This window comes from Citrus sinensis, chromosome 2 (assembly GCF_022201045.2).
Source record: "Citrus sinensis cultivar Valencia sweet orange chromosome 2, DVS_A1.0, whole genome shotgun sequence".
NCBI classification, from domain to species: domain Eukaryota; kingdom Viridiplantae; phylum Streptophyta; class Magnoliopsida; order Sapindales; family Rutaceae; genus Citrus; species Citrus sinensis.
The window spans coordinates 26050433-26066243 of record NC_068557.1 but is presented as its reverse complement, the minus strand read 5'-3'; the positions used below and the strand labels follow the sequence as shown (position 1 = coordinate 26066243).

The 15811-nt window shown below is 35.9% G+C and overlaps 2 protein-coding genes across 3 annotated transcripts; both read right to left on the bottom strand.

The window, feature by feature from the left end:
- Positions 1-76: 76 nt before the first annotated feature.
- LOC102624262 (2-alkenal reductase (NADP(+)-dependent)) lies at positions 77-2972 on the bottom strand. Its single transcript, XM_006468573.4, has 5 exons — positions 2435-2972; positions 1833-2013; positions 939-1105; positions 722-804; positions 77-524 (listed from the first exon to the last, which is right to left on the bottom strand). Exons 1-5 carry the CDS (start codon positions 2666-2668, stop codon positions 146-148), a joined length of 1044 nt encoding a protein of 347 aa, XP_006468636.2. The 5' UTR covers positions 2669-2972; the 3' UTR covers positions 77-145.
- A 468-nt stretch (positions 2973-3440) lies between these two features.
- LOC102624548 (type II inositol polyphosphate 5-phosphatase 15) lies at positions 3441-15484 on the bottom strand. 2 transcript variants are annotated; one of them, XM_006468575.4, is made up of 11 exons: positions 14504-15482; positions 12692-12944; positions 11050-11860; positions 10574-10698; positions 10056-10140; positions 8868-9033; positions 8725-8765; positions 8349-8616; positions 8066-8189; positions 5058-5418; positions 3441-4386 (listed from the first exon to the last, which is right to left on the bottom strand). In XM_006468575.4, exons 1-11 carry the CDS (start codon positions 15258-15260, stop codon positions 4030-4032), a joined length of 3348 nt encoding a protein of 1115 aa, XP_006468638.2. In that variant the 5' UTR covers positions 15261-15482; the 3' UTR covers positions 3441-4029. The 2 variants fall into 2 exon arrangements, with proteins under 2 accessions (XP_006468638.2, XP_006468637.2); XM_006468574.4 differs by having other exon boundaries at positions 8725-9033; positions 14504-15484.
- Between the last annotated feature and the right edge of the window lie 327 nt (positions 15485-15811).

Genomic DNA, 15811 nt, shown 5'->3' with positions numbered 1-15811 from the left:
CTCCCCCAAAAAAAAATACGGCATTTTATTATATTTCGTTTCTCAAATTTATAGCTGCTTCTTAAGACATAAAATGTTATTCCAAAAAGCAATAATATTATTAATATGAGTGCGTCCTCAAAGTCCCATGTATGTTAAATGAGAGTCATTCACAGGCTACACGCACAACCTGCTTGCCCACATTCTTGCCCGAAAATAACCCAACAAAAGCAGCTGGAGCATTTTCCAAACCTTCGTTCATGTCTTCAACGTAAACAATCTTCCCTTGCTTGTAATTGCTGATAACATAGTCCAAGAAACGTGGGTACAGATGCAAGTAATCACTTTGTAAGAATCCTTTCATTGTGATTCGCTTTGTTACAAGAGTAAACAAGTTATGAATGCCTTGGGGATCATGGTAGCTGTGTAGAGATACCATTCCGCAAACTGCTATTCGCCCATGATCCCTCATGTTGAGCAATGCTGCGTCAAGCATTTCGCCACCCACATTATCAAAGTAGATGTCAATGCCTTGCGGGAAGCATCTGCTTACAAGGTAAGGAATAAGCAGGTAAAAAGTAAAAAGGCCTACAAGAAAAAAAGTGTATGCTTATGTGTGTTTATTTCCTAATTGCTACTGAAATTCACAAGAAAGTTGCCATCTAATATAATTTCAAGATTAGGAAGCTGAGTTTTACACCGGTTCTTAATTATTTGCGAGTTCATGGAAAAGTTTACTGACCTTTTCAAAGCTGCAACCAAGTCTGTTTCATCATTGTAGTTAAAAGCTTCATCAAATCCAAGCTTATTCTTCAAAAGATCAACCTGATAGACCACATAGACAACATTTTTATGCAGTTAAATTCACATTAATTTACCATCAAGAGTCACTCAATGTACCAAACAAACTGTTGAATACCATCTAAGATAAATGTTATATTCATCCATAAGAAACTCACCTTTTGACTGCTTCCAGCACTTCCAACTACATAGCAACCATGCAACTTAGCGAGTTGGCCAACAAGTTGACCAACAGCTCCTGAAGCTGCAGAGACAAAAACATACTCCCCACTTTTAGGGGAGCAAACCTCATGAAATCCAGCATAAGCAGTAAAACCCGGCATACCTGTCAAAGTTTCCGTTTCAGTAACTGTCTCGAATAGGATTCAATAACTTGGTTAATATTTTATAAAGTGAAACCAAAAAGAAAGGACCTAGGCATATGGGTCATCAAGCACAAGTTGAATTTCAGCTCTGAGAAAGACAGCATGCAAATTAAGAGGAAAACCAAACAACTTATGTAAGTAATGAATTAAGAAAGAATGAAACAAGCTATGGTGGAATTGAATGACCACAGAAGGAGACAAAGAAACACTGTATATTGAAGCTGTATTTATATGTCAAGTTTATATTCCTATATATTTTAAATCTATGAAAGAAGAACACCAAGTAATTGACAAAAGAATTAAACAAAAAAAACACAAGGAACAAGAACAAGTATGTTTGATAGTTTAACTTGTTTATTTATGCATACATGATTGTACTTCCACTAGTTCAATACATTTGCTCATATGGTATTAGTATTCGAGATAAAAGCAAGAGCGGCTCTCACGACAATTTTGTCTCTTGAAACTACACAACCAAGTTCTTGCAAAGTATTTAAGGATTAGCAGTTATATCTTGTTACATCTTGTTTAGGTGAAGCACTCTAATAGTTCAAAAGAAAGTTATTCTGTTGGGAAAAACGTTTACGTTAGAGAATCCAAGAAGAATGATAGTAATAACTATAAAGAAGAGAAAAATATCATAAACAAGTGTGAGAAACACCTAGTTATGAACACAAAATGTCATACCAAGAAGTCCGATATGATATGATAGAGGAATATGATGATCTGGCTGAATTTTTCTAAGCTGCTCTGTTTTCCTAATCAAGCTGTATTCTTCCCAACCAGTTAACCCTGCAACTAAATCGCCTGGCTTGAAATTCGGGTTATCTGAATCCACGACTTTCGACACACCAAATCCTTCAACGGGCTTCATCAAGATTGTCACCGCAGAAGACATAAACCACAAATCTTAGACAGTAATACAAGGATAATAGTTTTTCAAATCATCAACAGAGCAAAAGGGCCAAATGCAAAACAATCCAGCCAGCACTTGTAGGCACATATTGATGAACGAAAATTAGCATGATTTCAATAATTTTAAATTCACAGAAAACATCTATAAGGACTCTCAAGACACCCTAAATTAATTAGACAAGTTTCTGTGGACAATATATGGCATTGTTGGCGTAATATCATCTTTAAATTAACTGAAAAGGCAGAAGATATTCTAAACTACTACAGCTAGCAGACAGTTTCATAAGCATAAATAAAACCAAAATAACTATACTGGGGATCCAAAAAAAATCAAATCTGAAGTGAATTGACTGGGTGATCGAAAAGATGAATACCTGACCAGGAACAAAAGGGGGAATGTAGCTAGAAGTAAAGGAGCTGCGCATGCGGCCTCTCATGTAAGGGTCACAAGATAGATAAAGATTCTTAACCAAAAATGCTCCTGAGTCTGACCCTTTTGGTGCCTTGAGTTGTATTCCGCTAATCTTGATTTCCATATCTGTCTCTTTGGGTGCTCCCTCTATGTACCCTCTGAATATCACTTGCTTGTTCTCCACTTGTTCCATCATAACGAGTACAGCAAGCACCCACTCACGTTTTCAGCAAACCAACAAAGTTTCAATTTCAAATTTTCGGCTTACAAATTTGCAAACACTAACAAAATGTTTGCTTCTTATATTGTTTTACTCGGGCCCAAGCTCAAGTGCTCAGCTGGCTACATATATGGTGTTCAGACAAAAGGAAAGAAAAATTTTTTTAGAAAAATGCTCTCAACTAACTTTCCCCCGTGCTTAATACCTGACCACGTGGTCATCGTTAAGCCCAACGAACTAACCTACCCCGCTTGTTTCCCTTTCCCACGTTTTTTTGTTAACTTGTTACGTTATCTTTATCGCCCGATGAAATGTTCACCGTACATGTCCGGCCATTCATTTATCTTATGGGTGATTTCTCTCCGTCAAATGAATATTTTGTTGGATGTAATGTCGTCTTTTGTAATTTTCTCAAAGACAGCGTGTAGTTAACTTTTTACTCCGGAGTTAAAAGTTAGACGATCAATCATTTGTTGAATATTTTTATGGACGACATGTCTTATTTTATTCTTGTTATAGACGACTTGTGGTTTCTAGGTTTCTTAAGAAAGAGCGTGCTGCGTAGCGCCTCTTGAATCTCAATTAGACATGCTCCGGAGCCCCGTCATGTGGTCGCAGTTGTTCCTTTCTCCAATTGATTGTTTAATACTCAGTAAATGAGAAAACATTTCGTCGCTACATCACAATGACCACGCATTTTATATCGTAATTTGAAAACTCATAAAGATATCAGTGTGCAAAATGACAATTAAGAGAGAAATTTCAAATCAATTAAAATTAGAGATGAGTTGCTAAACTGCTAAGAATTTATAAAACTTATTGGAATCAGTCAACTACTTTAACAAACAATCCACCAATGAAGCAGGCCAAACCCCACCCCACAAACCAAAAAAAAAACCCATAAATAATAGGCATTCGCTCCGCGACCATATCCCATTTCTTCCGCACCAGGCCGTGGGGACTTGACCTTACTAAAAGATGGCCACTCAAAAAATTGGACTTGCTTGCGATCGGAAACTGGAGAAGAACAGAAGCTTGATGTATTTGCAATTTCTGTACACTTGCACTCCTAAATTCGGTCCCCAAAGGATTACGACTGAATCAAAACTTCCCAAACAAACTGATGACACACTAAAAATTGGCACCAGGTAAACTGAATAAATATTCTATGAACACAAATCAAACTTGTTAATCATAAACGGCCAACCCAGCTGCTTGCTGTTTACAAGCAAGATACTTGTAGAAATGGAATCGATCCCTTAAGTAAAGCACAAATCAACCTCTTGCAGTCATCAACAGTGGCACGTTATTTTCTGAGGGTATTATCTTTTTCACTTTTAAGGACTATGCAAATTCCGTAATTGGTCCACCACATCAAAGGAACTGCTTAGACGTTGGTAATCAGACCGAGGAAGAACATTTCCTGGGATCTGCGCAGATTCATTGGGTTTATGATCCTCTCTTTTTGTTTTGGCTGAAAAACAGTGTCGCACACGAATGCGATGATTTCTTGTCTCAGTTGAATACCTGCCACGAACCTTAAGCACCAGCACAACTTCCTGGTCTCTTGTGTCTTCACACCACCAGTTTTGCGGGACACCATCAACAAACTCTTCAAGGGTCTGAAAGTCCTCGTGATGAACTGACATTTCTGCTGTGCGATCTGGTTTGATCATGCCAGTAGCAGGTGTGACCTAGTTCAAACAATACAAATAGATGAAACTAAAACTAATCACAAAACTAGATTCAGTACATCTGAAAGGATAGAAACAAAAAATCACTCAACTCTTGCTAAAAAGCAAAAAAAAAAAAAAAATGCTCCAGCTACGTATGAGTTATAACCACCTCTGATTCACAGTTTGAAAAATGACAATTGTGCAAAACTTGACAGCAAGTAATATCATTCTCATAATTCTTATCATCATTATTTAAAAAATGAAAGTCGACTTCTTACTGTCAGTCAGAGTGCGAGACAAAGGCAGACACAAGGGCCATTTTTCCATTAAAGAAACATCCTACAACTATCTCAAATCAGACATGTACAAATGATTTTAAACACATGAATCAACGTATCTGCTTGTGTATCAAGGTTCCAAAATCATGCCTAACAAGCCTTGAGAGTTGAAACAGCAGGCTCACTTTAACAAAACCCAGTAACACAAAGGTTCGACCCGATAACTTCTTGAATCCATCATCATTATCATTAATATTTATCTGATCATGTATGAAGGTTCTATGGGTTAGGTAGAGCCCAATTGTGACAGCATTTTGTAATCTGACTATTAACAGTTTGGGAACAGCAATTCTTGATTCAGATGAAAGCCAACTCAAAGTATTTCTATTTGTCCAAAGCAAAATAACTTACCTCGAGCCATCTCGGAAAGCCAAAGGAACCTCTAGGATGACGATCTGATGCTTGTCCATCGTCCTTGACAGTGGACTGGCCTTCACAATTTATTTGATAAAAAGCATCTTTTTTCCCACATTTATTTGTGACACGCAAAATGGAAGTGTCCTGGTTTTGAATAATTATGTTGTTTGTACTGACAATAGTTTCTGGAATCCTGCATAAGTCCTCAAGAATGATTTTAACCTTCTCATTTGATGTCATTATATCTCCAAACTCTTGTCTCCTCACTGACTCGTCAACTCGAGCAATATCAACACTAAAAATACAACGGACAGGCTTGTGATCACTGTCTGTTACATCCATGCAAGCCTCATACCTAATCAAATGGAGATGTCAAGCTTTACACAAAATCAAAAATTGAAAATGATGGGAGAGACAACACAGTGTGCACATGTTTATATGAGTGTCGGTACAAGGGTAATACTTTTAGACATGACACGTGAAAATGCTGGAAGCCAACACGAATTAGTCAGTTTCAAATAGCTTTCATTACTTGAATCATACAAACCCATAATAATCAAACAGGCCGAGCACAAGTTGACATGTCTAACCCAAAATTCAACCATAATAGCCTGATTAATTACTTGAATCACACAAACCCATTACATATTAAGCCATATGTTACTATCTCGTGTATGTGCGCGCGCGCGCGTGTTTAAAAAAAAAAAGGAGAGAGAGAGAGCCAATGATAGAATATTTTAAAAATCAATGACGTTATAGAATATTTTAAATTTACAATATGGTGTGTTTCATCACACTTTCAAGTATTGTCAAATTAATAGATGAGGTTATGACTTACTTGAGTCAGTTTCAAGTCAATTGATTTGGCGTTGTTAACATGAAATTACGTTTTTAAATGGATTACACGTCATATATAGGCTTCTAATCAATTAAATACACAGTTCATAATCAAGTTGATAGTTATCTAAATACTCAGAGCTTGATAGACCTAAACATGACATACCAATACAAATGCCACCTAGGCATGTGTTCATGATTAGATGGATAGATATAGAATGGGACAAGAGGATTAGATTGGATTTGCTAATTGCTATCAAGGACTGCATACATACATGATGTTGTGTGTGTATGTGTGTATACACACATAGATTGGATTTGCTAATCACACAGTTCGTGATGTGTGCGTGTATCTACACTTTTCGAATAAGGGACTCCTACATTGAGTTATAATGCCATTTTAGAAATATTTGTTTTAAAGTCATTTATTTTATGCATATAGGCCCCACATTAAGAGCTTTTTATTTTAAAAAATTGAAAGAAAACGGAAGCCATATGACATATTGGCCCCACCTCCAACACTTTTAACAGACTTTTTTTTTTCTATTTAAAAAAAGGAAGAGCAAACTAAAAATCAAATGCTTAGAATTTGAGAGCTTTCACACAATCGTGGGAGAATCGAGATTTGAAAACAGGAATCAGACTTTAATTATCACAAGTACTAGAAACTACAAAGATTAGAGCCCAGGAAAAACTGAATCACTGTTTGGGATTTTCCAGCAACTAGAGCTTCGTCGTGTTTACTTATGGTGATTAAATGTATATATATTGCTTACCAATTATGTTTATTTAATTCAATTAATTCAATATTTTGGTAATTATTTTGATGCATTCCAATTGCTGTGCAAGTCTGTTATCTGTTGCATTATTATGTGCATTAGTAATTCTATAATGAAAGGAAATATGAGTGCGTTTAATTCAATTCAGTCAAATTGGCATCTAGTTATTACAGCTTCTAATATTTGTGATTTTTTAAATTTGATTCTTCTTCTCAGATCGTGATTCTCTCTCAATTGAGCAAAAGCTCTCAAATGCTAAATTTACTCTTTTTTCCTTAAATAAAAAAGTTAGTTATGGCTTACACTTTCTTTTAATTTTTTAAAATATAAAAAAGTTCTTGATGTACGGCCCATTTGCATAAAATAAATGACTTTAAAATAAAAGATAAGGTGGCATCCAGTGGCCACAAAAGTTTTCCCGCAATATAATCCCACGTAAGAATCCCATATTAGAAAGGGATATATATAGTAATTTTCCAATAAGAGATTCCATACTTTCTTCAATACAGTGCATTGTATCATGAAGTGTATAGAAATTTGTGTTTTATTATCTTTTAGTTTGTTCTTACCATATTAAAGTAAAGGAACTCTTACTAGACACACACACACACACACAGTCATTAGCTAATGAGGGATCCTTTACTTTATTAAAGTAAGGGATAAACTAAAAAGTAAAAAAAAAAACACACAAATTTCAATACACTGCATTGGAGTATGTGTTTTTCTGGTCTTTCAATTTGTCTCTTACTATAATAAAGTAAGGGATCTTTTACTCTCTCTTCCTCTCTCTTTCTATATATAATATTTAACAAAAACATATTCATTTTAACAAAGTGAGGACATCACTAAAATACAAATAAAACAGTTTCCAATGTATTCAAATACGTGTTTAAAGTAAGGATGTCCTCACTAGCGAATGACTATACACACACACACACACACACACACACATAAAAGGTACCCATATTTGTCCATGCTAGCAAGACCATCCCTTCTATGCATTCCAAAAAGCAGCCTTTTCATGCTTTAGTTACCATCCTAACCTTAGGTTATTTCATTAACCGATATTATTTACTAATGGAGTGCACCAAACAGCTATCAATACCTAATCAAACTTTTCTTAAGGCTACATGAGAGAAAAATTAAAAAACAGGCACAAAAGTTATTTTAGGCAATATGCATAATTTATAAACATCAGTTGATAACAATATTATTTACCAATGGAATGCATCAAACAGCTATCAATGCCTAATCAAATTATTCTCGAAGCTACATGAGAGAAAATGTGAAAATCGGCGAAGAAAGTTATTTTATGCAGTATGCATAATTTATAAACATCAGTTGATCCTGTAATGGCAAAAAAATGACACTACCACAAAAACTTACCGTAATATCGAAGACGCAACAGGGCACTCTAAACTGCATTCAGATGCTAAATCTGACCGGCTATCACGATATAAAATTCTGTCACACCAGGCAGGAACACGCTTCTTTTCACCAGAATCATAACCTGTAAATATATAGTTGACGCAGTAGTCCGGAAAGTATCCAGAAATCTAGTAATAGTGATTAACTAGCCAACATAACTCACATAAAAACCAAATAACCCTAGGAACTTCATTAAACAATTAAGAGAATTAATATTAATTAATTTTATGCTAAAGGGTACCTGCTAAACCAGCCAGGTGTTTTTCAAACTTGTATGTAGGAGGAAATTTAATATCTGCCTCTCGCATTCCCTGAAAGACATTGCCAGCCTCCATTTCAGCTCGAAGCTGATCTCTTTCTCTAAGCCAATCAAAGCATCGTTGAGAAATAAAATCTCTTGCTTCATCATAAGTGATACCATCAAGTCGATAATTAAAGTCACCGAGAAATATGACCATGTCTGCCTCAGATAATTCGGGCACTCCTTCAACAGTAAGGCCACTCAAAGGCTGTACAATTATAAACTATTTATCAGACCAAGTGAAAGATACTGAATCAAGTAACCAGTAATTATGAGATCGAGGTAGCAAACTATATCCATCAAAGAAAATTCGTACATTTGTACTGCGAAGCATTTGAACAACAGATGAAGCCCCAGCTGCAATATAAAGGACCAATGGCAAGCCAGATCTATAAACAAGCCATAATAAATACATTGAGCATGCAAGCACGCAAGACAATAACAGGAATGGCATCGTACCAGCTGCAGCACTGCAAAGATTTGATGGTCGGCAGAAGGTCATTGTCCGATATACGTGATCGAAGTCAGCATTACGACGATTAACAGCTTCTAAATGAGCAGCAAAATGACAATTGACAAAGCACATGATTCGATCGTACACTCTAACTCTCAAACCAACAGCTCCCTGGGTGGACAACCAGCAGCCATGTCAATAATGAAAACAAAAACAAAAACAAATAAAAATAACAACAGTCAATAGAGAATATGTATCGCCTGGACAGAACCATTTGCATGCTAGAATATGGGCCCACACATACAAATAGTATTATGTATTCTGTAAGCAGATGTTGATAATTTTTATCACCTCTCATTATTCATAATAATTCAGCGGACCAACTTAAATTTTACAGCGCACGGTAACGATTCTCAATCTGAATAACATAGTAACATTCCAAATTGCCACTCTCACAATCCAAAGTTATTTCTCTATCTTTCCAGTCTGGAATGTCTTGAAACACCCACTTTGATAAGTCAAAGCATCAGTTATAGTTATGCATAAGTTTATCCATCTAAGACGTCCATATTATTTGAATAGAGCTTGTACACCCGCTTTAAAAAATTTGATGTGAGTAATTTGAAAAGTTTACATGTTAAGGTCCATATGCAAGAAACACATATGATAAAAGGGAAAGAATTATTGCAGATGGAGGGAAAACATGAGATTATTTATCATTATGCTAAATTATCAAATATTTTTAATATTTTAAGATATATATAAAAATGTGTGTGGTTAAAACCAATGTCGCCACAATTCAGATGGTTCATAAATGAGATGTGCTATTTTTTCATCTTCAATAAAATTTTCAATGGGACAACCAATGGCATGGATCTGTTTCAGAAATTTTGGTATAATTTTTGACCAATTGGTTTATTAACTTTAAATGGTTGAGATAAATATTTAACACACACAACTAATGCATCACGCAAATGCACATGTTGTACATTTCAACCTTTCAAAATGTTTTTATTTAGGGGTCTACAATCTGAGACACAATTCTATTCCTAGGCAAAGTTTACTCGAAAAATTGCACTTCGGCAGTGTCGATACAAACAAGATTTTACATCCATGAAAGCAAACTGCCAAACTGATATGATTTCTAACCATCATACCGAGTAAAACAACTGAAAACATAACCTTTGGCATACCTTATTACCAATTGCACGTCCGAATCCACATGGAACCGCTGCCACGTCGACATCCCCAAAATAATCTTTTAGATTCTTTCTAACCCTAAAAGACAAATCTTCACACATTAAATATGACGTGTACAACCAGAATAGAGAACAAAAAAGTTCAGCAGAAATGTAACTTGACCTATAACAAAAAAAAATCATAAACATAATAAGGGTGTATGGACATAACATGGAAATTCAATCAGCCATAGGTTTAAATGTATTTGAGGGAACCATTAAAAGAAAGGGGTAAAAAAATCAAGCTAAGAGTTCCAAATTGATGGATGAATGATAGAAGCGTTCCAGATAGCCTCATCTAAAATTAATACCTTGCAATAATTTGAATCACATACATAATAACTTTAGGAAATCATGCAATTTATAACCCACTATCCAGATAGTATTGAAATAGCAATTATAAGTGGTTATATATCCACACTATTGAAAGCTAATTCAAGCTCATCCAAGGTCTGCAAACAATGTAAACTCACCACACTGCTATAAGTAATCCTGCCAGCTGCCTGGATCCAACACGTTCAAATGTTGAACCGTCATCCAATATTTTTCCAATCATATCCAGCCACCAATGTCCAACAGCACTCCCCTCAAGCCCAACCTGTAGATACAAAGGAACAAAATTAAAAAATTAAAAAAAGGTGAGGAAAATGTTAAATCATATGAAATAATTCTAAAACAGAAAACACTGACAGAACATTCAAAAAGCAATCATCAATCATATTTTTATTTTAACTCATATAAGAAAGAAGCTCCCAGTACATTGGCATACAAACAAATTTATCAGCAAACGTTAGAACTGTGATTAGTTGCAAATAAAAGTAATAATTCAGAAGTTGTAAAACAAACCAAATCACAGATTTATAAACTGCCCATGCCTCAAAATGAAGCATGAGTCTATATGGCCTCTTATCATACTTCAGAAGAAAGTTTGGAGAAGTTGATATCTTACAGTTTCTTTCGCAGCAGACATAGCTAGAAAACCAGCACCCATTTCAACTTCTTGCAATCCGACAACAACAATGCCAACATCAGAAGCTGCAGAGCCTAGCCAGGATATAAGAGCATCTTGAGAAGCCCTTCCCTGTCCAACATTCCATGTGCCAGCCAATATTTTCAAATTTTCCATTCGTGTATATAGAAACTCCTTCCCAGCCAACTCTTTACACAGTATGCTGTCAAGAGGTCCAGGGGATGTGACATTCCACCCACGTATACCACCATGATTAGCCAAGGTGAAAATATAACCTGCCCCAACAGCCATTTTTATCACAGGACTACTGTGAGCTACCCATCCTCCAAGCAGATTACCCTCAAGGTCCAATACCTGGACAATTCCATTCATGTAGCCAACCCATATTTGTGACCCGAACGTGCATAAGCATTGAACAGCAAAAGGAAGATACTGAAAATCTTGCAAACGATTTCCATTTGGATCCCATTGCAGAAGTAATCCATTTGCGCCTCCAGTCCAAATCATTCCATCAATTGATGTGGTAAGTGCCTCAGTTCTCCGATTATCATCTCCAAAGCCCCCCTTCGCAGCAACTCGACGAACAGCATCAGCAGCTCCCATTATGGCATTACGTGAACGCTGGAAAAAACCAAAGGAACTCTGTGCTTTGTCTTTCTTTGAACTTGTAACAATCTTTGTCTTAAACTCATCTTCCATTGCAAAATCTGGTAATAATGACATATCAACCCGATTCTCGATCTGACCATCTATATTAAATACTTTCAGTAACTCCCTTGTACGAGCATCCCTGTAGTTTGAAAACTCTTAAGAAAAATCAGCCAAAATTACATTCAATGATTCCCCTGCATATACATTCCTACACATGCACAATCATAGACACACAATGTCATTATCAAATGCACATGTAAATGCATAGACACCTACACAAATACATCCATGCATGCCCAAACACATACATGCACGCATAAAGATATAGCAGGAATATGCATAAGACTAATCAATTTGGTCAATGGCCAAAATGAGGCAAGGATAAACGAAAATATGGTCTATTATCTAAGGGGAAGGGAATAACAAATGAGGTGTCAGATTAATTCATCTTCTTTTTCTTCTTTTGTTTTTCTATTTAAAAGGAAAAAAAATTATTCAAATCCGAAAATCAATGGACAAAAGAAGGCAATATGCTGTCCACAGAAAAGATCAGTAATCGCAAATGCCCTACAGGGAGCAGAGACTTGACAAGATAAACACTCTCAAAAATAGACAAAAGACCAGGAAATTTGACCACTGTTGCTTCCCAGTTATACAAGACAAAAAGAAGGGGTTTTTAAACTCTAATGAGGTAGAGACCCAAAACTCTGTCCCAGAGGTACAGAAGTAACAAATATCATCCCCCAACCCCTCCTCTATAGGCTTCAAAATATATTTGATTTCTTTCTATTATGGAAGCCTTCTTTTGACCCTTGAAAAAAAAAATGTAAAGAGGAAAACATTTTCCTATGAACCGCAAGGTAAAACTGTCTAATATTTAAAATTCTCAGTGTGTAAAATTCAAAAGTACTCAGTGCAGTTCGTAAGAATAAAAGACACAAATCACAATTCAGAGGGAAGGCAGGCATACCAAAGTGCAAAAGACAAAAATCCAGCACTCCATACTTTTGCTCTTGAATGATCAGATAGTAAGTTCTTAATATCTGAAGTTAATATACTACTGAAGCCATTAACGGAAAGATGGCTCCTAAGGTCAATGTATGACCTCTCCACTATTAAAGCAGCTGTGTGCCTTTCTTCCGGTTTAAGAGAAAGAGCTTTTTCAATAGCTTCCCATGGCCATATCTTGATACCACCACCCTCAGAACCAGACCACAAATCCCCTGAACCAAATAGAAAAGAAACAAGGGAAGTTGAAACATAATAATAAATTATGGCTGATACAATAAATTACGCCAGAACAAAGAAATCCAATGAAAGCACAATAGAAGCAAAAAGTTGCTGAACAATGAGAGAAATAGATAAAAGAAAGCTATTCTAAAATGAAACGGCAACAGGATTCCTCCACAAAAAATCTTGATCAAGCAGTCGTGACAATATTTAGAAGTACATCAACAATGACAAAAGAAAAGCACCAGCTTTATCGCATTCCGTAAAAGCATTTCATCAAGCAAGAAGTTAGGGAAATTTTAATGAATAATAAAACATATAGTTGTATGTTTATTTTAACTAAAGACTAAAACAACACAATGCCAGTTACTGCAAAACAACAAAGATGTCAACATTTTCTTGACAGAGGATAAAGAAACAACATAAGATTGCACGTGCTTATTAATTCCACTTGGACAATACCAGATACACGCACACGCACACGCACACGCACACATATTAGATAAGACTTGCCATACAATATTTATAATTTACAAAATTATGTTAACTATATATATATATATATATATATATATGACTTGCCATACAGTATTTACAATTTACAAAAGTATGTTAACTAAATAACAAACTATTCACTGTAAAGATGTCAACCCTATACCATTGTCCCTAACTATGTGGAATCCGTGGTATTTACTCCCTCTGAAACAAAATTGAAATTAACATCTAAAATAAACAGCTTTCCACTTTTGACAGAGAATTCTTTTAGTAAATAGCCTGCATCAAATCGAGGCAAGGCTTGTGTTTTTCACAATAGGTCATGACACGACTAATTCAGTTTTAAATGAATATTTAATTTCAGGAATTAACAGTACTTTCTACATTCAATAACAAAGCCCAGATTTTATAAATTCTTCTGCTGAACTCTGTACCAATTAATGATATTTGCCTTTCAAGTCATGCCATCATTCAAACCACCAACATGGTATGGCCGCATCAGTTTTTAACCCCCAACTACCAGGCAAAAGACTGATCTTAAAAACAGTATTACAACGAAATCTGTATAAATTATAAATGTCAAAACTAGCTATCAAGGTTTTGATGTATCTACTAGATAATAATTTAATTAATTTATTCAAAGTCCTACATATTTCCCAATCATGATCTAATTTTTCAATAAATTTGTTTGTAAATCTCAGAAAGTGATTTTACTTTGAAACATTTCTAAGGCCGATAAACTTAAATTTCTATAATCATTTCCTAATTTCTCATACCAATATCTAAGTTCACCCTCCCTTTCACCTTTTCTTTTTTCTTTTTTAATTATTCCAAAATAAATTCATCAGTGCTGACAGAGTGAGATTCAACAAAATGCAAACAATTATGAATCCATCATATTTGGAGAAACTAGAATGGACTCATAAATGAGTCTAAACAAAATTATTAATTTATGTAGTAACCATGACTTCAAAGAAATTGAGGAAATGCACCGAAATAATAGAACCAACAGAATCAGTTGCAAGTAGAGAAGAAATAGAAGTGGTTGGTTACTAACCATAAGAAGAAATGCAAAGCGAGAGAACCGGGCCACGATGGGCCTGCCAAGATAAAACCTCTCCAAATCCATCATCAGAATCAAGCAAACGAGCATTCATGTTCCAACACATGATTCTACCATCTCTGTGCCCACTCCACACTACTCCGCTCGCTTCATCGCCTACCATACACATCACAGACGAGACTCCCTTCACCGACTCCTTAAACGGCGCCGTTCCGTCTTCACCCTTACTCTTACTCACACTGACACTGTCACTCTCACTCTCGTCATACAGTTCCTTCAAATTCCAAACTCTCAACCCATTCTCTCCCCCGGCCCACAGCTGCTCCTCCGTACAGACAATCGTTCTCAAGAAACAACCGATTTGCGTCTCCCTCAAAGGATGCGGCTTCACCTCCAGACTGGGCGGCCGGGCCGGATGGAGCGCGGCCCGGACCGGTGGCTTAAACATCGGAATGTCTCCGCCTTTGCCGATGTACTCAGGAAGAGAGGAGGAAGAAGCGAACCGCTTCTTTTCATTCGTTGTTGTTGCTGATGACGACAGCTTCCTCTCTAGGAACTCCATCATGTAGTCGAGGCGTTTGATGGTAGAATTGGACGGGTGAGATTCGGTCTCGTCATCTTCAGAGGAGGAAGGCGACAAAGAGGAGGAGTAGCGATCGAAGATTCTGGTGCCTTGGTGATCGGTGTAAGAGTGGGAGGTGGCTGACGAAACGACGTCGTCGCTGAAATCGATAAGTGGCGGCGGATCCATCAGAGCAAAGAGTTTGAAGGAGGAGGAGGAGGAGGAGTTTACGAGAATTAACCAAGTAACCAGCCGCTGTTTGCTAAAAGGTTGGACTGTTCTATTCCTTCAGTTTTTAAAAATATTATTTTGAAAAATATAAATAAAATGAGGAATTTTAAAATATAATTAATTAATTAGAAACTGAATTAAGGTGAAGAAGTGGAGCTCATGTTCATTAGTATTATTACTACCACCGTGACTTGAACAGACAAAAGCTATGTTCCTTTCTTCTCTTTGACTTTAATATGCCTTTACCGTTACGTGTCTTGTTCTTATCCGCATCGAACGTGAAGTTAAAATGTTATGGTTGCTACGATTATTTCTAGAAATCATCTGAAATTTTGTTGAAAGGATTTGTCTCTTAACAAAGAGACAACTAATTTCAAATCAATTATTGAAGTAGTAATTTAATAATTGTTCAGTCTTTTATTGTCCGTAAGTATTTTTCTGTTGTTAATATTTTAATTTAAAAAATAAGAGATTGTTATGTTAAATGATGTAATATATATAATTATACA

Excerpts from the sequence above, each read along its gene's own strand:
- LOC102624262 (XM_006468573.4), bottom strand. The coding sequence starts at position 2,668 with ATGATGGAACAAGTGGAGAACAAGCAAGTGATATTCAGAGGGTACATA. Across the intron at positions 2,014-2,434 it reads CCCCTTTTGTTCCTGGTCAG|CCCGTTGAAGGATTTGGTGT; the intron begins GTATTCATCTTT and ends ATCTTGATGAAG. Across the intron at positions 525-721 it reads TTGGTTGCAGCTTTGAAAAG|ATGCTTCCCGCAAGGCATTG; the intron begins GTCAGTAAACTT and ends CCTTGTAAGCAG.
- LOC102624548 (XM_006468574.4), bottom strand. The coding sequence starts at position 15,260 with ATGGATCCGCCGCCACTTATCGATTTCAGCGACGACGTCGTTTCGTCA. Across the intron at positions 9,034-10,055 it reads GACGTGCAATTGGTAATAAG|GGAGCTGTTGGTTTGAGAGT; the intron begins GTATGCCAAAGG and ends TTGTCCACCCAG. Across the intron at positions 4,387-5,057 it reads GCTTTCCGAGATGGCTCGAG|GTCACACCTGCTACTGGCAT; the intron begins GTAAGTTATTTT and ends TGTTTGAACTAG.